Source organism: Recurvomyces mirabilis (genome assembly GCF_035927965.1).
Source record: "Recurvomyces mirabilis strain CCFEE 5264 chromosome Unknown scaffold_12, whole genome shotgun sequence".
Lineage (NCBI taxonomy): Eukaryota > Fungi > Ascomycota > Dothideomycetes > Mycosphaerellales > Teratosphaeriaceae > Recurvomyces > Recurvomyces mirabilis.
Window position 1 is genome coordinate 491,881 of NW_027041946.1, and position 26,190 is coordinate 518,070.

General features: G+C 52.8%; 11 protein-coding genes across 11 annotated transcripts; 7 read left to right on the forward strand and 4 right to left on the reverse strand.

Moving 5' to 3' along the window:
• Nucleotides 1-114: 114 nt before the first annotated feature.
• On the forward strand, nt 115-6,141 carry SEC7 (guanine nucleotide exchange protein for ADP-robosylation factor; the record flags this gene model as incomplete). Its single annotated transcript, XM_064837905.1, has 1 exon — nt 115-6,141. One exon carries the CDS (start codon nt 115-117, stop codon nt 6,139-6,141), a length of 6,027 nt encoding a protein of 2,008 aa, XP_064694609.1.
• A 779-nt stretch (nt 6,142-6,920) lies between these two features.
• On the forward strand, nt 6,921-8,735 carry LTS14_005208 (uncharacterized protein; the record flags this gene model as incomplete). Its single annotated transcript, XM_064837906.1, has 2 exons — nt 6,921-7,685; nt 8,013-8,735. 2 exons carry the CDS (start codon nt 6,921-6,923, stop codon nt 8,733-8,735), a joined length of 1,488 nt encoding a protein of 495 aa, XP_064694610.1.
• Nucleotides 8,736-9,238: 503 nt separating this feature from the next.
• Nucleotides 9,239-11,996, forward strand: LTS14_005209 (uncharacterized protein; the record flags this gene model as incomplete). Its single annotated transcript, XM_064837907.1, has 5 exons — nt 9,239-9,259; nt 9,311-9,535; nt 9,598-10,413; nt 10,850-11,086; nt 11,136-11,996. The coding sequence occupies 5 exons, from the start codon at nt 9,239-9,241 to the stop codon at nt 11,994-11,996; spliced, it is 2,160 nt and encodes a 719-aa protein (XP_064694611.1).
• Nucleotides 11,997-12,088: 92 nt separating this feature from the next.
• Nucleotides 12,089-14,118, reverse strand: AGP2 (general amino acid permease agp2; the record flags this gene model as incomplete). Its single annotated transcript, XM_064837908.1, has 6 exons — nt 12,089-12,131; nt 12,184-12,377; nt 12,428-12,817; nt 12,891-13,517; nt 13,579-13,732; nt 13,784-14,118. The coding sequence occupies 6 exons, from the start codon at nt 14,116-14,118 to the stop codon at nt 12,089-12,091; spliced, it is 1,743 nt and encodes a 580-aa protein (XP_064694612.1).
• A 560-nt stretch (nt 14,119-14,678) lies between these two features.
• Nucleotides 14,679-15,788, reverse strand: LTS14_005211 (uncharacterized protein; the record flags this gene model as incomplete). The annotated part of the gene is made up of 1 exon (XM_064837909.1): nt 14,679-15,788. The coding sequence occupies one exon, from the start codon at nt 15,786-15,788 to the stop codon at nt 14,679-14,681; it is 1,110 nt and encodes a 369-aa protein (XP_064694613.1).
• Nucleotides 15,789-16,475: 687 nt separating this feature from the next.
• On the forward strand, nt 16,476-17,292 carry LTS14_005212 (uncharacterized protein; the record flags this gene model as incomplete). Its single annotated transcript, XM_064837910.1, has 3 exons — nt 16,476-16,629; nt 16,695-16,849; nt 16,900-17,292. The coding sequence occupies 3 exons, from the start codon at nt 16,476-16,478 to the stop codon at nt 17,290-17,292; spliced, it is 702 nt and encodes a 233-aa protein (XP_064694614.1).
• Nucleotides 17,293-17,444: 152 nt separating this feature from the next.
• Nucleotides 17,445-18,639, reverse strand: LTS14_005213 (uncharacterized protein; the record flags this gene model as incomplete). Its single annotated transcript, XM_064837911.1, has 2 exons — nt 17,445-18,029; nt 18,082-18,639. The coding sequence occupies 2 exons, from the start codon at nt 18,637-18,639 to the stop codon at nt 17,445-17,447; spliced, it is 1,143 nt and encodes a 380-aa protein (XP_064694615.1).
• Nucleotides 18,640-19,677: 1,038 nt separating this feature from the next.
• LTS14_005214 (uncharacterized protein) lies at nt 19,678-22,575 on the forward strand (the record flags this gene model as incomplete). The annotated part of the gene is made up of 1 exon (XM_064837912.1): nt 19,678-22,575. One exon carries the CDS (start codon nt 19,678-19,680, stop codon nt 22,573-22,575), a length of 2,898 nt encoding a protein of 965 aa, XP_064694616.1.
• A 557-nt stretch (nt 22,576-23,132) lies between these two features.
• Nucleotides 23,133-23,547, forward strand: LTS14_005215 (uncharacterized protein; the record flags this gene model as incomplete). The annotated part of the gene is given in 2 exon segments (XM_064837913.1): nt 23,133-23,197; nt 23,214-23,547. 2 exon segments carry the CDS (start codon nt 23,133-23,135, stop codon nt 23,545-23,547), a joined length of 399 nt encoding a protein of 132 aa, XP_064694617.1.
• Nucleotides 23,548-23,718: 171 nt separating this feature from the next.
• LTS14_005216 (uncharacterized protein) lies at nt 23,719-24,660 on the reverse strand (the record flags this gene model as incomplete). The annotated part of the gene is made up of 2 exons (XM_064837914.1): nt 23,719-24,079; nt 24,404-24,660. The coding sequence occupies 2 exons, from the start codon at nt 24,658-24,660 to the stop codon at nt 23,719-23,721; spliced, it is 618 nt and encodes a 205-aa protein (XP_064694618.1).
• A 506-nt stretch (nt 24,661-25,166) lies between these two features.
• LTS14_005217 (uncharacterized protein) lies at nt 25,167-26,108 on the forward strand (the record flags this gene model as incomplete). The annotated part of the gene is made up of 1 exon (XM_064837915.1): nt 25,167-26,108. One exon carries the CDS (start codon nt 25,167-25,169, stop codon nt 26,106-26,108), a length of 942 nt encoding a protein of 313 aa, XP_064694619.1.
• Nucleotides 26,109-26,190: the final 82 nt, after the last annotated feature.

Below are 26,190 nucleotides of genomic sequence, written 5' to 3' on the forward strand. Positions count from 1 at the left end.
CTTGGAATTCACTACCGTCACCACAATCTGGCTTCGACGAGAGGCCCGTGATATAGTGTAAGAGCTGGAGAACGCGGTCTTTGTCTTCATGTGTTAGGTCTCCCAAGTGCTGGAATGGCCGACGAGGACGAGCGACAGCTGCAGCCGGAGCCGCCAGGAGGAAATATGGCCGCCGCACATAATTTAGAAGAGCGTGATGGTGAGGCAGGCAGTAATGCTGAGGAGCTTACGGCGAGATTAGCAGTAGCAGAGGCAGAGGAGCAACATGGCTCTGAAGCACATGCTGCCGAGGACGAATCAGGAGAGAAGCCGCCTACACCACCCAAGGACGATGTGGTGAAGTCGGAAGCTGCGCATCAAGAGAGAAACGGTGACGACTCACCTACTGCTCCCTCAGAGCCATCGACGAACATGTCAGCGCCATCCGCCACGAACACGCCCACGACTAGTGTCCCTCCTACATCTCGGCAACGAACAGACTCTCAGTCCACTACCGCAACCACCGGCACACGCACGTCTGCTCGAAGCACGCGGTCAAGCATGGTCTTTGTTGTTACCGCTCTGGAGAGTATTGCGGCTTCGAAAGATGCTAGGAAGAAGAAGCCTTTGCAGGACTCCACTCAGCGAGCGCTGTCTGCAATAAGGAGTGCCTCAGGAGACGCCTCTCAAATCGACCCGGAGATTATGTTCGAGCCTCTGAACCTCGCGACAGATGCCTCAACTGTGTCAGTCGTCACTACCGCGCTGGACTGCATCGGCAAGCTGATCAGCTACTCCTACTTCTCCGCGCCACTGCATCCTACAGAGGACCAACAGCAGAAACCTCCACTCATCGACCGCGCGATAGACACAATATGTGATTGCTTTCAAGGCGAGGCCACCCCAGCCGAGGTGCAGATGCAGATCATCAAGAGCTTGCTCGCGGCTATTCTGAACGACAAGATTGTTGTGCATGGCGCAGGCCTGCTTAAGAGTGTCAGGCAGACGTACAACATCTTCTTGTTGAGCAAGAGTAGTGCAAACCAGCAGATCGCGCAAGGAACTTTGACACAGATGGTGAACACAGTTTTTGATCGGGTTAAGGTGCGGTTGGCTTCGAAAGTGCGGAGAGTCAATTCTTCAAAGAATAGTTTGGCGACTGGCAATGAGTCCTCGGAAGTTGTACAGATGAACGGAGGTGTAGACTCGCCGACTCATGGTGCTGGAGACGATACAACTACAATAGCGGAACCGGAAACGCCAGTTGATCCCCAACAACCGAAGATGACACTGGCAGCGTTCGAGACACAGAAGTCGTTTGACGATGCGACCATCACTGATTCTGCCCCGACGACTGTAAGCCGAGCGCGACGGGATCTGCATAGCCGACAAGTATCACGAGCAGCTCCTGGTCAAGATATCCCGTCAATAATGGTGCATGGCGAAGGCAGCGAAGTGCTATCCGAGGACGACGAGGAAGATGAGATCTATGCGAAGGACGCCTATCTGGTCTTCCGTGCCATGTGCAAGCTTTCAACCAAATCTTTGCGACCGGAGGACGCCGTGGACAACAAGAGTCAAGGCATGCGAAGTAAGCTCCTCAGCCTGCACATTATACATACACTCCTCTTCAACCATCCGACTGTCTTTACATCGCCTCACTCCACGATCAGGAATGCATCAAGTGCACCCACGCCCTTCACCCAAGCAGTCAAGCAATATCTCTTGCCAGTCCTGGCGCGAAATGCCAGCAGCAGTGCACACCGTGTCTTCGAAGTAAGCGCCGAGATCTTCCAGTTGATGGTGCGGTATCTGCGATCGACGTTGAAGATGGAGATTGAAGTGTGCTTCCGGGAGATCTACTTTCCGATCTTAGAAAAGCGAGTGGCGCCTGGCTGGCAGAAGACATACATCATCCAGCATATCTTTGGACGATTAGCTGGTGATGCACGAGCGTTGGTGGAGGTCTACCTGAATTACGATTGCGGGAGAGGAATGGACAACATCTATCAGCGGATGATTGAGCACACTTCGAGAGTAGCCGGCCAACCTGTACCGGTCTCTGCGGCACAGCAGCAAGCATATGTGGACAAGGTGGCATCACAGAATGCGAGTCTTAATGACTGGCGCGACAGAGGTACTCTTCCTCCTAGTCTGGCGACCTCAAACATGGGGAACTCGGCAGCTAGCGAAGCAGAGCGAATATATCAGGACTTTCCACCAGAGTACGCGCTCAAGATGGCTAGTCTAGAAGCTTTAGTCGAAACTCTGCGGAGCATGGTCAATTGGGCACAACAAGGAGTCACGGAGAGTGCAACTAGCACAATGCTTGCGGAGACCGATGGACGACAATCTGTGGATGAGTTGCGAGAAAGCATGGATACCCGTGGTGAAACGAATGGTAAAGGTTCTCTGGACGGCATGCCTGCCAGCGAAGTCGCAACCCCAATGGCCGAGGACGATCCTGCAGAGCTCGAGAAGGTGAAGCAACGCAAGACTGCACTAAACAACGCGGTGCGGCAGTTCAACTTCAAGCCGAAGAAGGGTATCAAGCTGCTCATATCCGACAAGTTCATCCCATCCGACGATCCACTAGACATTGCTCGCTTCATGCTGAACAACGACCGCATCAACAAGAAGTCACTTGGTGAGTTTCTGGGCGAAGGCGACGAAGATAACATCAAGATCATGCACGCCTTTGTCGACCTGATGGACTTTACCAAGACTCGATTCGTGGATGCGTTACGACATTTCCTACAATCTTTCCGTTTGCCAGGTGAAGCACAGAAAATTGATCGGCTCATGCTGAAGTTCGCCGAACGGTACTGTCTAGGCAACCCGGCCGCTTTCGCCAACGCAGACACAGCTTACGTTCTCGCCTACTCCGTCGTCATGCTCAACACCGATCAGCATTCGGCGCAAGTCAAGCAACGCATGACTCCAGAGGACTTCTTCAAGAACAATCGCGGGATCAACGATGGTCAGAGCTTGCCTGAGGAGTACCTACGTGGCATCTACGACGAGATCCAGTCAAATGAGATTGTCCTTAAAGACGAGCAGGAAGTAGCGGCGAACTTGGGTCTGGCGGCTCAGCCTGCTGGTGGCGGGATCGTGAATGCGCTGGCAAATGTTGGACGCGATTTACAGCGCGAAGCTTATGCGCAGGCGAGTGACGAGATGAGTAATCGCACCGAGCAGCTTTTCAAGAATCTTTTGAGAGCGCAGAAGCGGAGTGCGAGTGCTACGGGCGCTACGGCATCCAGGAGCAGGTACTTGACCGCCAGCTCGTTCAAACATGTTGGGCCGATGTTCGAGGTGACGTGGATGAGCTTCTTGACTGCTCTTTCGGGCTCGGCGCAAGAGACGCAAAATATTCACACGATTCAGCTGTGTATGGAAGGGCAGAAACTGGCTATCCGGATCGCTTGTCTTTTCGACCTCGAGGACCCGCGACGAGCATTCGTGCAGAGTTTGGCGCAGAGTACGAGTCTCTATAACATCTCGGAGATGAAGGTCAAGAATGTCGAGGCGCTTAAAGTCTTGCTGGGGATTGCCTGGACCGAAGGCAACCTGTTGAAGGAGAGCTGGCGAGATATTCTCACGTGCATATCGCAGCTCGATCGTTTCCAGCTTATTAGTTCTGGCGTCGAGGCTGGCGCTGTACCGGATATGCTACGGGCCTCCACACCACAGGCGAACGGTGCCGGCAGGAAGAGCGTCCAGCTGCCTCGACGACCGGCATCACGCGCACCGCCTAGTGGTGCTTATCAGACTGAGATCGCGGCCGAGGCTCAAAATGCGGATATGGTTCGTGTGGTCGACAAGATCTTCACTAATACGGCCAACTTGTCTGGTGAAGCCATCGTGCATTTCGTCCGCGCCTTGACACAAGTCAGCTGGCAGGAGATTCAATCGTCTGGTCTTTCCGACAGTCCACGGACGTACAGTCTGCAGAAGCTCGTCGAGATCAGCGGCTATAATATGCTCCGCGTCCGCTTCGAATGGACCAAGATCTGGGAGGTCCTGGGCCAGCACTTCATCGATGTCGGTTGCCATAACAATACTACTGTCGTGTACTTTGCACTGAACAGTCTGCGACAACTGAGTATGCGATTCATGGAGATCGAGGAGCTGCCTGGTTTCAAATTCCAGAAGGATTTCCTCAAGCCTTTCGAGCTGATTTTGAGTAATGCTCAGCAAGTCGCGGTCAAGGATATGGTGCTCCGCTGTCTCATCCAGATGATCCAGGCGCGAGGCGATATGATCCGGTCTGGCTGGCGGACCATGTTCGGTGTCTTCACCGTTGCTGCTCGGGAGCCGTACGAGAGTATTGTCAGTCTGGCCTACGACAACGTCACACAAGTCTATAATGAACGCTTTGGGGTTGTGATATCTCAAGGTGCTTTCACGGACCTGATGGTTTGTCTGACGCAGTTCTCGAAGAACCAAAGGTTTCAGAAGAAGAGTCTGCAGGCTATCGAGACGATCAGGGCGAGTGTGCCGAAGATGCTGAGGACGCCGGAGTGTCCTCTTAGTTCGCATCCGATTGCGGCTGAGGGGCAGGGGAAGGGTAGGGCGATGGATGCGCCGCTGGCTGAGAGCTTGCGGAAGCAGCCTTCGCGCCAGAGTCAGGAGGAGCAGTATTGGTTCCCTGTGCTGTTTGCTTTTCATGATGTGCTCATGACTGGTGAGGATCTGGAAGTCAGGTCGCGGGCGCTCAACTACCTTTTCGATACCCTGACGAAGTATGGTGGCGATTTTCCACGGGACTTCTGGGATACGCTGTGGCGACAACTACTCTACCCTATCTTCATGGTTCTCAAGGACCGTAAGGCGATCAATCAGGAGGCGGCGAATCATGAGGAGCTTACTGTTTGGTTGTCCACTACGCTGATTCAGGCTCTGAGGAATATGATCACGTTGTTCACGCATTTCTTTGAGAGTATGGAGTATATGCTCGATCGGTTCCTGGACCTGCTGGCTCTTTGTATTTGTCAGGAGAATGATACGTTGGCACGGATTGGCAGTAATTGCCTACAGCAGCTGATCTTGCAGAATGTCACCAAGTTCAATCCGGGACACTGGGATCAGATAGTTGGCGCTTTCGTCGATCTCTTCGCGAGGACGGAAGCGAGGGAGCTGTTTTCGGCTGCTACGGCTGGGAGTTCATACAAGGTGGAAGGCGTCAATGGCACCGATACACCTTCGACCAACGGACAAGAGGATTCTACCAATGCTCTGCGCATCAATGGCTTGTCCGATACATCGAGCGAGAGTCATCCGACGACCAATGGCGACAGCAGGCCCGCAACTATCCGGACCGAAACCTCCACATCACTGTCCCTGTCCGACCCGGACGCGGAAGGCGACATCTCACCCCCAGCCAAACCAGGTCTCGAAGACTTCTCTCAACCGCTCGCCCAGCAGCAAGCACCTATCCCCGTCACAGCAGCACGCCGCAGGTACTTCAATCAGATCATCACGAAGTGTGTGCTTCAGCTTCTTATGATCGAGACGGTCTCCGAGCTCTTTAATAACGATGCTGTGTACGCCTCTATTCCGTCGCATCTGCTACTACGACTCATGGCGCTGCTGAAGAAGAGTTACCACTTCGCAAAACGCTTCAATGAGGATCGGGATCTTCGGACACGATTGTTCAGGGAAGGATTCATGAAGCAGCCGCCCAATCTACTCAAGCAAGAGAGTGGCAGTGCGAGTGTTTACGTTGGTATCTTACTGCGCATGTACAAAGACAATGGGGACGAGAGGGTCGCTAGTCGGCCTGAGACAGAGAAGGCGTTGATACCGCTTTGCTGCGACATCGTGGCCTCCTATGTTGCGTTGGATGAGGAGACCCAGCAGAGGAACCTCGTTACCTGGCGACCTGTTGTCGTCGAGTTACTAGAGGGGTATACGACGTTCGAGGACGAAGAGTTCGGGAAACATGTTAGTGTTTTTGCGCCGCTGGCTGTGGGGTTGATGAACAGGGAGATGGGACCTGAGCTGCAACGGGCTGTGCAGGGGCTTTGGCAGAGGGTCTGTGAGGTCAATCTTGGAATTGGGAAGGAGAAGTTGAGGGAGGTGATGCCGGTTGGTGCTCAGGCTCCTGGGAGTCCCCGCTCGGTGTTTGGACAGAGGAGGGGGAGTAAGGCGAGGATATGAGTGTTTGTCGACTGCGATTTGGCGTGGCGTTTTAGGCGTTTCGGGATCGTGGGCATGTATGCATGCACGCGTGCTGGCGCGGTGGGTTTGCTGGGTTTCGATCTGTTGTAGGAATAGATGAGAGACACTTAGACTTGTACGACTATGGCGCATATGACGCCGTTGATAATAGCCATCGCGGGCAGGACAGTTGTGAGCTTTGACAATAGGAAATGCTACTCTTCCGGAAACATCGATCAAAGACATCTGATCACGGTTCCTTGACTATCGAACGGCACAGCTTCAGAGAAAGAGCACTCGCCCATGTCATGCGTGGCTTGACTGCATTTCGGGTTTGGTATGCGCACACCACTGCGTCGGATCCGTTTCGACCTTCAACCTTTGGGGATTTCGTCATGAAGACAACCCGATTAGGCATAGTTTCCCTGAGCGTTGTCCGTGCATGCGTGGATGATCGACAATAATACTACTTCGTTTTCGCCGCGAACTTCAGCTTCTCCTTCCTGACATACGCACTTCGACTTCTACCATGGCCAACCAAGGATAGCGTCCTGCAGACGATGGCCCGAGTGAACCGCGACAGCAGTGCCCGGTTGACACCGCACAACACAGCCCTCCAGTCCTGACGATCTCAGCGCAATCTCATGGTCTTTGTGCACAGTCGAAGGACACCACGGTCTACGGTGTATATAAGACGCCATGTACTCGGCGTGTAGAGGGAAGTATCACAATCATCCTAAGCCTAATCTCTCACAATGTACAAAAACATCACAATCACCATGCCTTGCACCAAATTCCTGAAGTTGACAGTCCTCTCTTTCTCCTTTGGCATCTTCGCTCATCCTGTCGCGGAGCACGGCTTGATGCGACGCGATCAGCAACAGCATCTGGCCTCGACAGAGTCGTACACCCTCGTCAACAGTACCAGTGGTGTACGGCCATACAGGAAATACATGACCACCAACGCAACCTCGCCGAAATTCGTCATTGAGCGCAGTGGCCAAGCCATCGCTCCCGGATCGCTCTTCTTGACACTATCTAATCTTCTGGGAACTGGTGAGAACTGGCAAGGCGCTGTCATCATGTCTTCGGATGGCGATCTCGTCTGGGCTGGCCCTAAAGGTGCTACAAGCAATTTTCGTAAGCAGACTTACAACAACAATCCTGTGATCACTACCTGGACAGGCGATGGATCTGCTGCCGCAGCTGGAGGTGCCTCACACGGCTATGGTCAGGTTCAGATCTACAACTTTCAGTACGAAGTCATTCAGACAGTGTGCCCCACCGCGACGGATCTCAATATCCAGTTCTCCCCTGGCACGACTTCGACCTGTGTCTGCGACGTCCACGAGTCGTATATCAAGAAGGGCAATATCATGCTAGTGACCGTCTATAACCTTACACAGGCCGATCTGACATCGGCCGGGGGACCGCAGGACGGGTGGATCACGAACTCTTTGTTTGTGGAGGTGGATATTGAGACAAGCAAAGCGCTATTCGTATGGAATCCTTTGGACCATGTACCGATCAGTGCTACTCACGAGGTGAGTTGCAAGGAGACTCATCTTACCTTGTAGTCCACGGCGAGTACTGACTAACGCTTCACAGCCTCTTGCATCTGGCGCTGGCTCCAGCTCATCCGACCCCTTCGACTGGTTCGATACGAACGCCATCCAGGCCTTCAATGATGGATACCTGATCGATTCACGCCAGACGTAGTCTTCTTACTACATCAATAAGCAAGGTCACATCGAGTGGGAACTCAACGGTGAGACTGGCGGTAACTTTGGAAGTCTGCCTCAGGGGTACAACTTTGTAGGGCAACTAGCTCCAATCGTGTGTTGCCAACATGCTAACGAGCTCTCGTATAGTCATGGCAGCACGATGCTCGCCTTCACAGCGAAGCCTCAAGCGACAAAGTCCTATACACAGTCTTCAACGATTACAATGGTGACTTCTCGACCAAGAACCCATCCACAGGCATCACTCTGATCCTCGATATGCCAGCCAACAACAGCAAGAAATCACTCCAGCCCTACGCCTACATTCTTGACCCTGCTCAGCCGCTCCCAGCACTAGCAGAAGGCTCCTACCAGCTTATCCACAATGACACCGCTTTCCTTGGCTACGGTGTCTTTCCAATCGTCAAGGAGTTTAATTTGAGATCTGGAAGTTCGTCTAATCTCAAGTATACTGCTCATTTCGCGTACGAGAACTATACCGCCTCATCCTACCGATCCTTCAAGTTCGACTGGCACGCTACACCTTGTGCACCAATTGATCTGGTCATCGCTGCCGTGGGCGCCAATGCAACTACCGGTGGAAATTATACTGCTCCAGGCTATGGCAGCGGCAGCTTTTCAGGCTCATACGAAAAGACTGGCTATGTTAGCTGGAAAGGCGCTACCGATGTCACGACTTATGGCATTTTCGCTCAATCGAACGGAAGTGGCGATTGTGTGGATACTGGGTACTTCTTCGACAAGAAAGGCTTCGAGACTGCTTTCGAGATATCGACTGGCCTGCCGTCTATTCAGATTGTTGCATTCGATGGATCCAAGGAGCTTGTAAGGTCTTCGACCACAGCGGTCTAGAATAACAACTCATTCATATTGGAATATTAGACGGGTCGTCGATGGAGAGACATTGTTCACAGCTTGGTTTAAGAGTGAAGAGTGAAGAGTGAAGAGTTGTGTTTGATCTTGCGGCATTGCGCTATCACAAGCTTGTATCTCAACCATGTTTGTGCTCTTCAACTGACGCTTCGCCATTGGTATGCCGCAGTCCAGGCACCTTTACTACCCGCGGCTTCATGCCGTATCTATCTGTTCAGATAGACCTAAGCTGATATACTCACCTTTCAGAAACAAATTCACAAGCTAGGTATCACAAACATGCGGTGGTATGTGCTCAGTAGCTCCTTCCGCTTTCGAGACACACTGCCTGTGCACTCGCGACTAGCGCGCTTTGCCCTGTTGCCTGGGGCGCGTACATAACTCGACTTCGGGCTTTGAGACTGCGCAACTACAACCTCTGGTCAACGACCACGATTTTCAGGTATCGCATCGTTACATCGGTCGTCGGCTCAACTACCGCCATGCCAAACAAGGCTAGGAAGGTATGTGATGTTCACGCATTGGTCTTCTCCACCACAACTGACAGCGTTCAGGTCAAGGAGGCGGCTGCTGCCAAGATCAAGAAGCAAGCCGAGGATGAGTTAACTCCTCTAACACACGACAACATCGATGCTATCAAGCTAATGCCGTGGAAGACTGGTAGCAAGCTGACTACGAGTGGCAAGTTGGGAGACGTCCATGCGCAGTGGAATGTCTTAGCAAACACTTTCACTCAGACCATCGAGGTGCAACACAATGAACCCTTTGCATTGAAGCCAGTAAGATACCACTCATCCGTATCTCGCTCCACCCACGACATGGTCGCTAATCGTCATGCTAGTTCGTCGTGTCCGAGGGTAGATACAAAGGTCAAAGGGTGCTTGTCTTGTCGCCCGTGCAGAACACAGAGTACTTTCCTTTCCTGGACTTACCACCAGAGCTACGTGCGATGATCTACGATCTATTGCTGGGAGGTGACAGTACAATCTCGATCGTGTCGCACAAACCACCTCACAAGCCGCGCCGCCCGGTCACCCAAGGCTTCACGAATGCCAAGCAGCACCGCCGTGACAAGCTCAAGTGGGACGCCGCTGAAGGGAAATGGATTGGTCAAAAGCCAAGTGACCTCTCCATCTTGCGCACCAACAAGCACATACGCGATGAAGCAGCAGCGGCAATCTACGGACGTCACTTTGATCTCAATGACAGCACCGATGCAGATCTTTTTGTGGAGGCTATAGGCAGATTCAAGAACTACCTGAAGCACATCTCGATCAGCTCAGGCTGGAGGATTTATGGTACGAGGGTACGTGCAACGTTCAAGCACCTCATCGAGTCGGACAACCTCAGGAGTATTACGATACCGCACGGCGTTATCTGCGCGGAGCATCAGGAGTTTCGGACAAAGGCGCACAATCCAAGCCCAGAATTCGCTCAAGCCTGCGCACCATATGTCAAGAAGATGCACAAAGTACGCACAGCGTCCGGAGCTGCAGTGCAAGCTCTAGACCTCATTCAGCTTACTTCTGTTCGCAAGTGCGCGGACTGTCAGCGCGACGAAGTTGACGGTTGCCAAGGGTTGTATTGTACAAGGGACAACACGTGGAAGGTAACGATGAAGTGCAACCAAAGCGAAGCGCACGACGAAGATATTAGAGTAAAGTTTCGAGCCGCTCTTGCTCGTCTGGCGGGTATTGAGGACGCATGAAGCCAGCCCAGCCAATGCCGCTGAGATGATGATGACTGCGTGCGTGGAGTTCCGAAGAATCGGCTCGTGTAGACTAGACTAGAGTTCATGTACTGACAGTGAACGACATCGGCTCCTTGCATCTGCCCAATGCACGGTCTCTGATCGTTCCTTCCGTTTTGGTGACACGCTAAGTGTGCACTAGCGTGTCATTCTCGGTTGCCTAGAGTTTAAAGACAACCTTAACATTAAACCTGGATCTTACAACTATACATCGTCGTCACACAAGCATCCACTGCGGCGAATCACCGCAGAAAGCGCACGGCCATGCCACCAAAGGCCAAAAAGGTACCCAGCCTGCCGCCCCCTTCCTGACTAGAAAGTAGCCCAGACTGACAGCGTGAAGATTAGGGCGACAGCCGCAGCCAAGATACCGACGCGCCCACAAGACGAAGAAGCAACAGAGTGTGGGGGTCTCGCCGCACCCTCGGCGGACGTCGTCAAGTTCGAAGCATGGCACACGAGCAGCAAGCTTCCTTCAGGGGGCACGTTGAGTGAAACAGAATCCCAGTGGAACGTGTCAGCTCGTGGATTCACGCAGACTCTGGAAGTCAACCACAGTGAGGCCTTCACTCTCAAGCCGGTAGGTTGCCTTTCAAAGCCCACGGAACTCGACTGACAGCAAACTTAAGCTCCTGATCAGTGAGGGAAAACTCAAAGGCCAACATGTCCTGTTGCTCGCCCCGGTCAAGGTCGCTCAACACTTTCCGTTTATGGAGCTACCACCTGAGCTTCGTAAGATGGTCTATGACCTGCTTCTCGATGGCTCGAGCACGATACACATCACCACGCACAAACCCGCACACGAGCGCAAACGTGCGGTGATGGCAAGTTTTCGCGACAAAGCGAGGCACAAGGACATGAAGTGGGACAGCACCAATGGGAAGTGGGTCGGTCAAATGCCAAGCGAGTTGTCGATCATGGGTGTGAACAAGCAGTTACACGGCGAGGTTGCATCTGCTATCTACGGCGACCGCACCTTCCGTCTCAATTTTTATGCTGACGCACACATCTTCCTCGAGACCGTGAACCGTATGCGGGCTTACCTTCAACGCATCATTCTCGCCACATGCGGATCTACGGCGAGGTGCAAATTGCTTCCAGTACTCGAGCATCTCCTTCACACAGCGTCGCTAAGAAGCTTGCGCATAGACCACGAGGCCTTCTGCAGCTATCTTTGGAATTGGAACTCCAGGAATGGCTCTTTCAGCAATGTTCAAGGCATGGTCGAAAGCTGTGCACCAGTTCTGAAACGTTTAGCAGATCTTCGCAACAATGACCGGCTGGCTATGAAAGCGCACAAGCTCATCCAAGTGGGTCCAACTGAAATCTGCCGCTTTTGCCGAGATGGATCGGAGGATTGCAGAGGCTTGAGTTGTCATCCTGATCACAGGGAGAACCGAATCAAGTGCGCTCACAAGGAGAAGCACGAAGACGACGTCGAGGCAGCGTTTGGGATGGCTTTGAGGGCTGCCCTGAACGTCGAAGAATGAGGATGCGAGCATGTTGAATGACTGTTCTTTCGGTAGGGGTATCTGCCTGTGGTAGTCCTGCAGAAGTATGAACATCGTACCCATCGCTGGGATCACCCACCAAAGATCACATTGAACCATTTGTCGAATTTGTTCCTGGCAGACATCAGTCTCTAATACTTGAATAGACGAGCCTGCAAGAACTTACCTGTAGGGCGCCTGCACAAAGTTTCTCGTATACTCATCAATCTCATCGGCTTCACCCCTGAGGTCAACCTCATGAGATTTTCGGAGGCGGGTCTTCTTGATCAGCTTCCAGGTTATGAAGAGTGTTGGAAAGAGTCCGATCATGAAGTAGCTGAACAAGAACGTAGGCACGTCCCAGTTGCCCGGGAGGAAGACCTGAGACAGGTCAGCAGGCGCCATGATACCAAAGCGACAAGTTCACATACCGTATAGCCACCGACGAACGCCATGATGGTACACCCGACAAGGCCGTAGTACGCCGTGAACGGCTGCCACTTCGCTGTATACGGCAACGACTTGCGATCAAGACCTTGTACTTCGCACGCTTTGAGCCAGAACAGGAAACTCCCGCACATGCAGGCGAAGTTGATGAGCTGCGAGGCCGTGACCAGATTGACGAACCAGGCCAGCACCGTCGCCGATCCATTGCTGACTTGCAGAAATGCGAGCAGAGCGATGGCCAGAACGACAAGTACGCAGTATATTGGCACACCAGAGCGATTCGTACGTGTCAGGAACTTAGGAGCCTTACCTTCCAGCGCCAAGCCGAAGAGACTTCGAGAGGCACAGTAGACGTAGCTGTTGCCAGCTGAGAACTATTGGCACGATGGCTGGTCAGCTTACAAGTACGGTCGCTCTGGGATGACAAGGTGCTCTGGGAACACATACAGCAGCCGTGAGCACCAGAGCATTGACAATGTCCGGCAAGACTTGGATCCGCAACCTGTTCATTGACACAACATATGGAGATGCAGCGGCTCCAGGCTCGCCGTTTTCAAACGCGGCTGACAACTCTGGGTCATTGTATGGCACGTTGATGCCGACACATAGAGCTCCGAGGATGAAGAAGGTCGTAAGTCTGTAGAAGACAGCGTTGTATGCTTTTGGCATGACGACTCGAGGATTCTCTGCCTCGCCAGCAGACATGGAGACGTAGTCCGGACCAGCGATAGTAAAGCTGGCCTGTATCAAGCACTGCAGAAAGCCGAGAAAGCGACCAAGACTGCCGTCGTAGTATAGCTCGGCGAAAGAGCCAGGGTTATTCCAGTAGCGAAAGCCATATCGGTCACCGAGTGGATTGGCGCCGAGCATAGTAATGAAGGTGTAGAAGATCAGAGCGATGATCAGCAGAACCTTTCCTAGTGCGGCCCAAAACTCGGACTCGCCATACCACTTCACGGCCAGCACGTTGATGAGGCCATATAGCACGATCACGATAGCGATGATACCGCCGGGAGGGACGACATCACTCCAGTAATGTATGATAACATTGCAGGCTGTGATTTCGAATGGTACCTACCAAGGATTAGCAGATGTCTTAGAGAATACCACAAATCTCAGATTCATCAAGGCTCACCAAAATAGCTTTGAAGATGAAGAAGTTCCAGCCTGCGGCAAACCCGAACGCTTCGTCCACGTAACGGCCTGCAAAGCGGATGAAAGGGCTACTTATGGGCAGGTAGCTGACCATCTCGGCTTGGCAGAGCGTCACGGCCAGGATGAAGGAGCACCTGTATTATGTAAGTGGAACGTCAGTGCGCTCAATCACAACAGCCACTGACCATATTGTGAAAGCGAGAAACAAGCTACCAGGACCACCTTGGAGGAGACCCCGACCGATCTGAACATACAACGCCGTGCCAATCGTGCCGCCAATGCCGATGAGTTGAATGTGTCTGGGCTTCAACTTGCGATGGGTATTGTCTCGGATACCAGTGATGGCGACTGATCCATGCCGTTCGGCGTCATCGTTATACAGTGGTGGTGGCGGCGGCGGGTCGTGGCTTGTACTGTCTGCGTCCCCCTTGCCACCAAGAACGTTGATGTGCTTTTCTCCATAAGGCTGTCGATGGACGGGTTCGCCTTGTCCGATGTTCAGGTCCTTCGAATCCGCCATGTTGCTAGAGTGCTACTGACGAACGATGACCAGGATGTCGTCGTGAAACAAGAAGCAAAGCGAAGAAGAGACGGATGAAGATATCTCATCTACACGATCTCGGATTCATCTCGCGCCATTTTGACTACTGCAAGTATGCTAGGCATGATGGCATTGCTCCAAATCATTGGACAATCGAGCTGCTGAAGGGACACATATCGTAGGCCCAGCAAGATAGTGAAGTGACAACCGCGAGCCAAGATCTTGGTCTAGGCCTCTTTATCCCGATATGAAGTGGTGGACCATGTCCATTCGCAGACTACTGAGGAACGTGGAGCAAAGTCCACCCATATTTCTGCGATTTCCTGTCAATCGTAAAGAATGTCCGCACAAGCCACGCCTTTGTTGAATAGTTAGGTTACTATATTGCAGATGTTGGTGCTCAACATTCGCAGGTGCGGGCCACGAAGTCTGCCAATCCATCAAGGCTTCTTGGTAACTTGGCAGGACGGGGATTTCCGCGCACCAGGCATTGATGCAATGGCGACAAGGAGGGTGGCAAATTACTTCTGGACACACGTTTACCTATTACCGATTGTACTGTGGGTATCCCGTACCAAAGCTAAACGGAATTCGACTTCTCCCTGCTTGCCATAGAGCACTTCTGCGTTGCGAATCCAGTGAAAAAGGCAGCTTCCACACCCAGTAGTCGCACCGAAACTATTGAGCTCGACCAACTGCACATCCATAGATCTGTGCACAAGCGGGTGCTTGTCGCCAAGGTTCTGATGCGAAGTATTTTTGGCTGCCTCGCCGCCAAAGACAAGCACATCGAAGCTGTAACCAGCATCTCGCATGGCTGAAGTGGATGCTTCCGAGTTCGAGATCCTTTCGTGGACGTCTTCGATGCCCTTCAAAACTTGATCGCACCATGTCTCTAGTCCAGAACTATGGGAAGTGAAGGCGTGCAGCGGTTTATGCCACACATACTGACTTATCGCTGCGATACGGCCCTCATGTGGTGGGCAGAAGACACGAAACTCTGTACCTTGTACCACATCTTCTCGCCATGGCAGCAAATAGATATAAACATCTTCTTCTGCAATTCTAGCCTCCTTCATGCCGCGACAGCCTCTGACAGATGTCAAGATGTGTTGCCAGAGTTCAGATGCACTTGTCAGAGCTGCATTGCCCATTGGACGACCAGCGTCAGTGTCCTTTCCTGATGGCAATATCTCTGCATCCTTGAGTGAGCAAGCATCCAGTCTCACAAAGTACTTCGTGGGAACGTGGTCTGTAGATGTAAAGAGAGCCTCCACGGCATGTCCAGACGCTGTCCGTTCCGGGAAGCTATCCCTCAGGTCCTCCCAAACATCAGCGCTGATACGACGGGACATGTCCCACGTGGCTCCAGCTCTGACCAGATCATCGCAATACCATCCAGGAAGCTTGATTTGGTGAGCTTTGCCTGGGTCGATGCGCTGCGATTCAAGAATGAGATCTAGCCATGGTCTCAATCGCAGCCATGGTTGCTCTCTTTCCCACCTCGCGCGATGGTCGAAATCAGGGACTGCTGCTGTTAGCTCGCTAATGCTGTGTTCGTATGTGTTGAACTGGCTCTGAGGATCATATGCCGTGGAAGATGTTATGGCGCTCCGCACATCAGAGAATGGCACGATTCTTAGCCTCATTGTGCTTTGATTATGCATCTTTGTTATTTGATGCCTTGCTTTCCGAGGTCTTCTTTCTTTCTTTCTTTCTTCCTCCTGTTAATGAGAGGTAGCACAGAGTTGCTGCTTTCTGTGTAAGTTGGTGAGCTTTACGACGTGAGTCAGAGTATAGCGGTGTCTAAATCCTGTCGGACTTGGGTCCCTTAGAGATAAATAATCACGAGATACGCGCCTACTGCTCTGCTGCTGTTCGCTGTTGCCAAATGTAGTTGCAGAAGTTGGAGCAATACAACCTTTCCGGGGTGTTATTCTTGATAGATGGCGCGACGCTTCTGTTACGAAGCCATACCCATCCGCTCTCGATTTTATCAAACTCGTAGGCATCTGCTCCAGCCCGTTCATCAGGCTCTTCGAGTTCGAGATCATGAGACGGTGCGGTTGTGATGCGGAGGCGACGGCTAGAAGGTGTCTTGGCCACAGCCAGCGCAGGACTGGACGCCGCGCGAGAACTAGAAGACACGTCCCTGACTACACCGAAGCATAGCTTTCAGTCCCAGGTCATCGCACGTGTCTAGACGTGGCCGGTGTAGGTTGATATCTCTAGAAATGGAGATTGACAAGGGCGTCAGGCGAAAGGCTTGGCATCCTCGTCAGAACATCGATCACCTCCCAGTCATCGACATGCTTAGAGCGTCGTGATACTTCACCATGCTTGCATCGATAGCGAGGTTCACAGATGATGCTGCAGCCATCGAGAAAACTCTCAGGCTGGTTCAAGGCCTCTGTACCACCGCGGCAGCTCTCAATGAGTCGAGCGACATAGCGATTCCATGGCTTCACGCACGATCACAAGTCAATCTAGGTAAGATCATGTCCGACGTACTTCATACTGTAGACATGCTATCGACACTACATATTGCATACTAGGCCGACGCTACTTCCGAGTCTTCAAGTGGTACCCAGCCTTTGTCGAAGTCGGCAGATCTTCTATGAATGGCAACCTCTCTACCATAGAGCGCCTCCTTGAGGTCGTGAAGTATTTGTTTCTGGGACTCTACTTCCTGTTGGAGGCATCTACGCTCGTATTTGATGCCGAGTCTGCACCGTTGCATATCAATGCTGACCACACCAGACGAATGCCATGGGCGTGACTGAATACACCTGGGCTCCTGCCGTCCAGATGGAGGCTAATAGATGCTGGTTCTATGCCCTGGTTGCCTCTATTCTACTCGGTGCCTATCAACTAGCGGAACTACACTTCTCTCCATCAGCTGAAACTGCCACCGACGAAAAGGCATCAGGCCCGAAGGAGTCGGCGGCAGCAAGCAGAGCTGCAATGCCAATAGCAGAGAGTCGACGCAGTAAGCTACTCACCGACCTCGCCATCGACTGCTGTGACGTCATCTTGCCTGGAACTACTGTAGGCTGGATACCTGCTAGCCAACTCACGGTAGGCAGCTGTCAAAGCATCAGCTCGATCCTGGCCGGCCGACGTATCTGGGAGAGAGTGCAAGCGAAGGCATGACAAGATATGATACGATAGGTAATGAGCGGCCTCTCGGTGTATTCACATCTTGTACAAAGCTCAGCACACTGAATCTCTTTATGGGCGGCATGTATCTCGCACGCAGAACTTAGGTGTAAGCACTGCGTGGTGCTTCTTGTTGCCTCACGGTCTCAGAACTTTCCAAACCCTGCATTCTTCCCAACACTAGCCACCACGCTCGAAGCCGCACTCGCAGAAGCAACCTTCTTGCCCTTGAAGTTGGAGAAGAAGCCAGTCGAGCCTAAACTACCAAACGACCCCGAGCTCCCAAAGGCATTGACCTGGCAAGTATGACCAAGCGAAGCAGAACAAGCAGCGTTCGCAGAAGCACTCGGAGCCGTAAAGATCTGTCCGCCGCTCGTCCCACTGTCGATAGGATTCACAACATTCTGGAAGACATTCCCCTCAGCAACGACAGAACCACCAGTACCAACCTCGAAAGCGTGTCCGCTGTTGGCGTAGAAGTAGTTGTTGACTGCATGGAGCAGTGTGTTACCAGCCCCGCCGACTTTGGGACTGCGTCCGCTAGTGTGGTGGATGTAGTTGCCCTTTAGCGTGACGAGATCGCTGCTGCCGGTGAAGTACATTGCCCAATAGTGGTGGGCATCGCAGGTAGCGGACCAAGTCGAGGAGCCATCGATTTCGTTATTGGTTATGCTTACGCGGTTTGAGGCGCCGTTGCCGAGGACAATGTGCTGGCGGCCGATCTGGGATGTCTGTTGTTGTGTCAGCGGAATTGAAGGCAGCAAGACATGCGAACAAGCCTACCTTGACATGATCGATCCAGACCATATCTGCGCCATCAAGCGTGATCGCATCACCACCCCAGACATAATGCGGATTCAGGTTGGTAATGTGAACGTTCTGGATAATGATGTTGGATGCACCGCCAGTGATGCGTAGGCCCTTGCCTTTAATCACACCGGTAGTACCTTGGCCCAGCAGAGTCTTCTGAGATTTAACCGTGATACCAATGATGCCCGCTTTGTCGTACGACACACTTGCTTTAGGCGCAGAGGCTTCATAGTTCGTACACCAGTTGTTCTGATTGATGGCTAGCTGACAAGTGGCTCCCGTTCCCCACGGCGCACATCCATTTTCGGAGCTTGTGCCTTCGGTTCCAGTGAAGTCGAAGTTTTTTTGCAGGATGATGACGCGTGGAGAGGAGTCGCCTAAGTACGAGACCAGCTCTGCGTTGGTTTTTGGGTAGACGGGAGAAGCAGAGCCACCGCCTGTGACTCCCTTCGCGAAGCCTTCTGCTGTGCCCGAGACGGCCAGGGCAGCGGCGTTGGCGACCAGCGCTGCGAGAGTGTATATCGATAGCATGTTGGACAGAAAGTGATCAAGAGAATAGAAGCGCAAAACGAGGGTTGAGATGAATGGATGGAGCGACTTACCACATGTCCGCTCAGTCTGTCTATATGTTTGACAAACGCTGCCATACGAATCCTCACCAAGTCACAGCCGGGTTGTTCGAAAAGCCATTTGTTCGCTTGCATCTATACAGTGCTGCCAAGCTGCTCCAACATTCCACCAATAGCTCATTGCACCGGAGTCAGGTCAATGTTTCATTGTATCTGCAGATCTTGGCATGGCGTCGGACGTATCCCTGGAAGACAGTTCTTGGTATAGGCAAGGTGAGGAATTGGCTGATCTGATGGCTCGACACAAACCAAAGACATCGAGTCCACTTTCCCATGGATCCCACCGGTGATTCCACCGGATACTGCATTTGAGGTGGCTAAGAGAATTGCGCTTCAATTGTCCAAGACTGCCAAGGCTCGTTTCGCAGGATTGAAACGATGATGGATTCATCAATTTCCGAGGTGGAGTTGTCGCACAGGACGTTGCCACTGGGCATTCTACCACCGCATTTCGAATGCTGATAGATTCGAGGTGTTATGGGATTCTATAGCGCTTGATGAAGGGTTTTCAGCCAGAATTTGATCCACCGCTGTATGATGGAGTGCCTGTCGCGAGGCGCCTAAGTCCGTCGAGATGATCTAGTCCATGTACAACGGCGTCCTTATGGCCATGCTTTGTCACCTACTCCAGTCTTCTGCATGTGTATATGGGACAGGGTACCGACTATGAGCATTGTCAGCTTGAGAGGAGAGATGTGTCTGGGCATATTTGATGGTTGCGTTGGAGGTTGTTTTCGCACAGCCGCCAACGTCACTGACGCTTTGTCGATCTCTATCAAGCCTTCCCGCGTTGCCTCAACGGCGCCGAAAGCAAGAGCTGCACGCCTAGACAGTGGATATGGGATCCCATAGGATGTATTTCTCAATCTTCGACAGCCGCAGATCACGACAATAGCACGACTTACGAGCAACGACTAATAGTAATGTAATATAAGGCTCAATGAACACCTCACTAGAACCTGACTCGTATACGATCCGCCGACTTGAACATGCGACACCCGAGCATCTTCATGCAACTGCCCGCCGCACGTTCATAGGTCCGATCCCTGAGGGCTGGTTGAAGAGCCATAGGAAGCAGTGGTATAGAGGTTATGTCTCGAAAAACGCGAATAGAGCGCCCACGTTCACAGCAGCACAACCAGTAGCAGAGCGGGTCCAGGCACAGCAGACTACTTCACCCGGACCCAGACCTTCTAGCCAAAGTGCAGCGGCAGATACGACAGCGAGTACGACGAGCTTACTACATGAGCAGCATAACATTGCCACCCCAGAGGCGACCAGGAATGCGAGCAAGCAGGGTACAGAGCAGGCTGTCCCGGGACACAATGATGGCGGACCTATAATGAAGCGTCCCACTGATCTGCTGCGCATCGGGACTTTCGCAAACAAAGTCGCGGGCAATGTGCCAAGGGTACGCTTCAGCGAGTCCACAAAGCTGCAACTGCAGCAGCGTGCGAGACGGCTAGCTGCGAAGGGAAACTTCAAATGGAACCGGATTCAGGACGGCGAGGTGCTGAAGATGGACCGCATGCTGCTCCGGACAGATGTCACGAAGCAGAGTGTCGGCGCGGACTTCGACGAGAGAGTCAGCCAAGGTGTGGTATCCCAGCAACTGGACAAATGGCGGGAGTTCATGGTGGTATGCCGGAAGCAGACCGAGGACGATGCGGACGCTGTGCTGCAATTGTACGAGACACGGGTCATTGCAGCCTCGGCAGCAGACAGAGGTAAAGCGAAGAAGAAGCCAAAAGTACAGGTCCCAATGAGCACGACCCGAGCACATGTCAACTTGTTCTCAAGTCTGGACAAAACCCTGTGTATCTGGATCCGAGAGAAGGGACGGACCACGATCTACTACCTGCGCGCACAGTCTGGAGCGGCATCTGTCGAGTGGTACACCTTCCTCCGTGGTGTGCTCGGCTTCAAGCGACCCAAGACCCTACAAGTCAATGTACCAGATCTTAGTGTGACGTTGCGCCTCGATGATCCCTTTGGAACGGCCGAAGCTAAGAAAGTACTGGCCGATGCTGCCGAAGGCAACGAGGAAGCGTTGGCGAAGACCATGAATGACGAAAAGGGTGCTGCTGGAGCTATTGTCGCGCGATGTATCAAGATGCTAGCACAGTCACCTGAATGGGCAGACGTGCTGAAACATTGGTCCGAGCACGACCGCATCGGCCTGGCATGGAAACGTTATGATAGACTTGAATGGATATATGGAGCGGTGGAGCAGCGTATGTACGGCACTATCGCCATGGCGAAGACGCATGAGCTCGAGTTGCGCCCGAAAGATCATTATCCGAGTATGACAAAGACACGAAAAGGCGAGACCCTAGAGGAGCCATCACCTGTGGAAGGTTTCCTCATTCGCTTGACATCTCAGAAGGGACAAGATCGGCGTATGGGCAAGATGCTGTTCAAACGGCTTTACTTTACCACACACAACCAGTATCTATGCTTCTTACGTCCTTCTAATGCTACGCCTCCACCACCACCGAAGCTTACAGTAGCCGCTAACGGCAACGTGCCTTCGAGTAAGCAGTTGGCTGAGCAGTCACCACTCACATACGATGTTGACCCGTATCCATTGCAAGGACATCACATCTCATGGTTGGACGAAGAGGGCACAAAGTCTGCTTCTGATCAGAGAGCCCACGATGGAGAAGCTGCAGCCGAAGCCGATCGGAATTTGCGAATGATCATGAGCTGCGATGGCTTCATCAGCCTGTGCGATGTGAAGCGCGTCCGGAAAATGCATCGTGGCGCTGCGGCAGCGGACCAGAACTTGGACGAGGGAAGCGATGTTGAATTCAACACGGCTGATGAGCGACAGTTTGGCCAGAATGACAGTCTACGTGATGACGGCGCCACCACTGAGGTAGACGACGAGCGCACCTTCGAGCTTGTGATGGAGAATGGCCTCGTCGTCCGACTACAAGCCTACAACAAAGAAGCCAAGCAAGAATGGATGTCTCGTCTCCGCCAGCTTGTGAAATACTGGCACCACCGCGCAAAAGCCGACATTGACCTCTTCAAGAACGTCCGACAACAGAATCTCGAAGCTCTGAACATTGACGAACGCGCCGAAGCGACTGTCGGTAGCTTCGCATATAAATGGGAGGTCAGCCAGAGCTATGCTAGTCCGACTATGTACAATCTCTGCGGTATATCCCAATGCCGTACGGTCCATCTCTCAGGCCTACTGTTTCGGAAGCCAAGACGGCATACGACGTTCACTCGTTGCCACGTCATCTTGTCCCATGGCCACTTGCTTATCTTTCAAGACACATTACGGAGATGGAGCGGTAAGAAACTGGTGAATATCCACCACGAACGGATCGGAAGCATCGACCTCAAAGGTTGCTACCTCTACAGCGGTCTCCTGACCGAAAACGACCTCCTCTACCAAAATCGCACCTTCGACTCAAACCAACCAGGCAACCACGCCCTACCCAGGGTCTACCTCCAAGACACCTGGACCAGCACAGACGAAGACGCCATGACGACCTTCGTAATTTGGCACGCGAAATCGAAATCCTGGTTCAAAAGCAGTCACTTCGTCGACGATGTCCGGTCCTCGTCTACGGCTGCTAATCAGCAAGAAGCGGCCGGGCAAGGCGGGTTACTTGGGAGGGGTTATAAGACTAAGGAGAAGTTGACGAGGGTTAGTCAGCTCGGCACTACGGGGAGGAGTGTGGTTTTCAAGGCGAGGAGTCGGGCGGAGAGGGATCATTGGGTTATGGGGATTCAGGTTGAGATTGAGAGGTTGGCTGCTAGGGAGGTGGAGGAGGGCGGGAGTGATGTTAGGCTTGTTGGGGAGGAGCAGAAGAAAGTATAGGTGCGATCGATGGTTGCGACTTGCAGTTGTGATTCGGGCATATGGGTATGGAGTGATGCATGGTAATGGTCGAGTATAAGCGATGGCATTTCATGTGGTGTAGATACCCTGGGTATGTATTCCTGCCGGTACTGTCTATATTGCTGAGTCTTGCGTGTGTCCCAGCGCGATGAGGTTCCACGTGATGCGCTTTGACATGTGAATGTCGTGACTTCCGCTTTCAGCGCAGACATGACCTGCATCGGCAAACGGATCGCTGCCTGGACGCCGATCTGATAGGTGGCACTGCTTGACTGAATAATCATTTTGTGCTGCCCGCACTACGGACCTGATACTTACATGCAACGAGGAATCATTACTCGCGCCTTGGCTCTCCCGAACAGATCAAAGACTAATCGACCTACTGTATTGGATTGATAGTCGAAAGGAGAAAGCTTCAGGCCAAAGAAAGACATACCGTCACGACGACATCCGCAAAAGATGTGCCATCGCACCAGGTGCATTTACTCCTGCGACCACACCATCGATACACTTACCCGATGTGGCGAGCGCAAACAATGGAGTGCTCTGATACCCAAGCGCTGCCTCTCTCACTTGAGCCTCCCGGACCTGGAGAGCAAAAGTGAGCAATGCGCTAGATGCCAACGTGCTTCAATTCAAGCATTGCGTGACCATCGAAGGGATATCGCCCAGCAAGACGCTGAGGCGAAGGCGACGAAGGAGAGAGTAAAGAGAGAGAAAGATGAGAGGCGAAAGCAGGAGCAAGCGGACCGACAGGCTACGATTGCGGCGAAGATCATGGAAGGTAGGGCGCCTACGAGGCATACAGGCAAGGAAGCACAATTGGCGCTCGAGGACGAGTATGCGAAAGTCGATGGGATCTTGGTGGCCAGGATGAGGTTGCAGAATCTGAGAGATATGTGGAAGGTGCTGCAGTTGATGGGGTATACGAGGTTGGCGTATGTGGACTGAGCAGAAGATGATATCTCGATCGTGACAGATGCGAGCAGAATTTGAGAAGGCGAGGGTGAGGTTGAGGGTGAGGGGTAAACGGGATCGATCCTTGACCCAAACCCATGAAAAGCTTCATATCATACCGGGCGGCAGAAAGTGAACAGTCGCACAGCCCTTCGAACCGAGCGCTCACCACTTCTCCACAACATCCTCGCCCGTCAAATTCGGCTTCACCTCCTTCCCATCCAACCAGTCCTTGACCTTCCCATATGATACATTCCTCTCCTTCCCATGAGAACTCAAATCCATCTTCGGCGGCGTCTTGGAAATATTGGCCTCGCACCAGGCCAGATATCTATACCCTGCGGGATGTCTCCTCACTTCCTCCTCGGGGATGCTGGGGATCTCATGAGAAGGGTTAACAGGCACCATTTTATCCTTGTCGAAGAGCAGGGTATAGAATACTACACCCCACTTCCCCTCCCGCTTCTCGAGAAGGAAGAAGAAGCGGCAGTCGGCTTCGTTGTCCATTTCTACTCCGTGCGGGAAACTGTATCGGCAGGTGATCGTCACTTTCATCTTCGAGACCGCTCTATGACCTTGCACGTCGATGCTTTGGCCGATGATGCGGTGGAGGATGTACATGAAGCCCTGGTCTTGCATGGCGAAGCCCTTTTTGGAGGCGGAGATGAAGTCGCCGATGCCGCCTTGGTGTCAGGAGGTAGCGATTTAGGTGTCCGGGTGGAACATGGAGCGGTAGTTTTGCCATTCTGCTGCGTCGCCGGAGGGTAGATTGTATTTAGCATTTCAAGTGTATATCTGTAGGGGTCCTTGGAAGAGCCAGGTGGTGGTGTTGATGGATGGTAATACTTACCGGTACACGCCCCAGCCTTCACATATCTCGCGGATCTTGGCGCGCTCGATCACGTCTTGGTCGGTGCCGCTGGCATTGTTGCGGGATGCTCCATCGGAATAGGTGTCCAGAGGTGGTTGTGTGGTGGCGTAGAGGTTATCTGTCATTTCTGCAGGTTCAGTATGGCTTCTACTCGGGTTTAGAGGAGTGATCAAAGGCCATAACGGAGCCGTCGTTGATTGCAAGTAGACCTTGATATCAGCTTCCGTTCTGCACATCTTGCCGTATTACACGTCATGACGGCATCGTGGATCTGCATTGCGAGGTCTTGCAGGCACATCTACTGCGCGGAGCAGGGTAAAAGAGCCGATGGTATGGACTCTGTTCTGGCTGAGCACTTCATGTTCTTGATGGTATGCCGTTCAACATTATGGAGTCAACTCCTGCTTCGAATGCCGCGCCTCCCCACAAAGATGTGTAGATCATGGTGCGTAGCGACGAGTGAAACAACGTCGGTAGCTAGCGTCATCTCCCAGACCTCGTCTGATGATACAGTGCATTGGGCCTGTGCCGCACGATGGATATGTTTCTTTTTCCCATTCACCTCATCGTTATCCGTGAAGTGAATGCTCGTGCACAGGCCCTCGTCTCGGAAGAGTTAGCTTCGGCTTTATCGGTCATCGTGGGGTCGTCGAAGGTGGGCTTGTAGCTGAATATTAATGCACGTCGAGTGAACATCTGAGGTTCGTTCAATCGAACGTCACTTCCAGACCTGACGGCGACCATGGCCGCCGAATTCGAGACCCTCTCCTACCCCCACAAGACCAGCGAATACACCTACCGCGTGCCCACCCCACCCCGCATCGTCGTGCCCCCACCAACCCTCAACTCCGACGCCCTGCCCAGCATAACCCTCTCCGCCCTCCAATCCGCCAACTTCCTCAACAATATCAACTACACCAACCTCGTGACTCAAAACGCCCTCATCGAATGGACCTACGAGCGCCGCCGCGAAGCCCAAATGATCCTTCCATTCCTCTACCTCGGTCCCATGACTGCAGCTAAAGACGAGAGCTTCTTGCGCGGCGAGACGGGCCATGGGGTTGGTGAGACCAGAGTACCCGGCAGTATCACGATGGTATTGGGAGTGAGACAAAAACACAGTTTCGAGAGCAAACTCATGCACGGCGCGCTTAGGAAGCCACGGGCCCTGGGGATTGTGTGCGAGACGGTGGATCTGGCGAATAACCAAGACTTGATCCAGAAGTTCCCGCAGACGACGGCGATGATCAATGATCACCTCGCACAGTACTTTCGGCAGACTGGGAAGACGGGCAAGGTGCTGGTGGTGTGTGAGTCTGGTAACGAGAGGGGCGCAGGGGTCGTGGCGGCGTACTTGATGGGCACGCACACGGATGTGGATTTCATCAAAGCCATGCAGCTCGTGCAGGCGCAGAGGTTCTGTGCGAATTTCGACGATGCGATGAAGAGGCTTCTGCAGGGGTACTGGGATATTCTGTGTGCGACGAGGCAAGTCGCTGCAGTGAACGAGTCGAATCACGATAGCAACGGGACAGTGACTGTGCCTTTGTCCGGTCCGCAGAATGCATCGACTAAGCGAGGCTTGCAGCGTGATGAGGATGAGGACATGGATGGCATTGACGAGGACGATCTGGAGAGGTTCGGCGGGAGGACATTTGCGCCTTTTACCGACCAGACACTTTGATGTGACGACACTGATTCCCTCAAAGTTTTCATGAGCGACGGAGTTCGGGCGCACATGGCTTTCGCTCCGACATGATACCCCA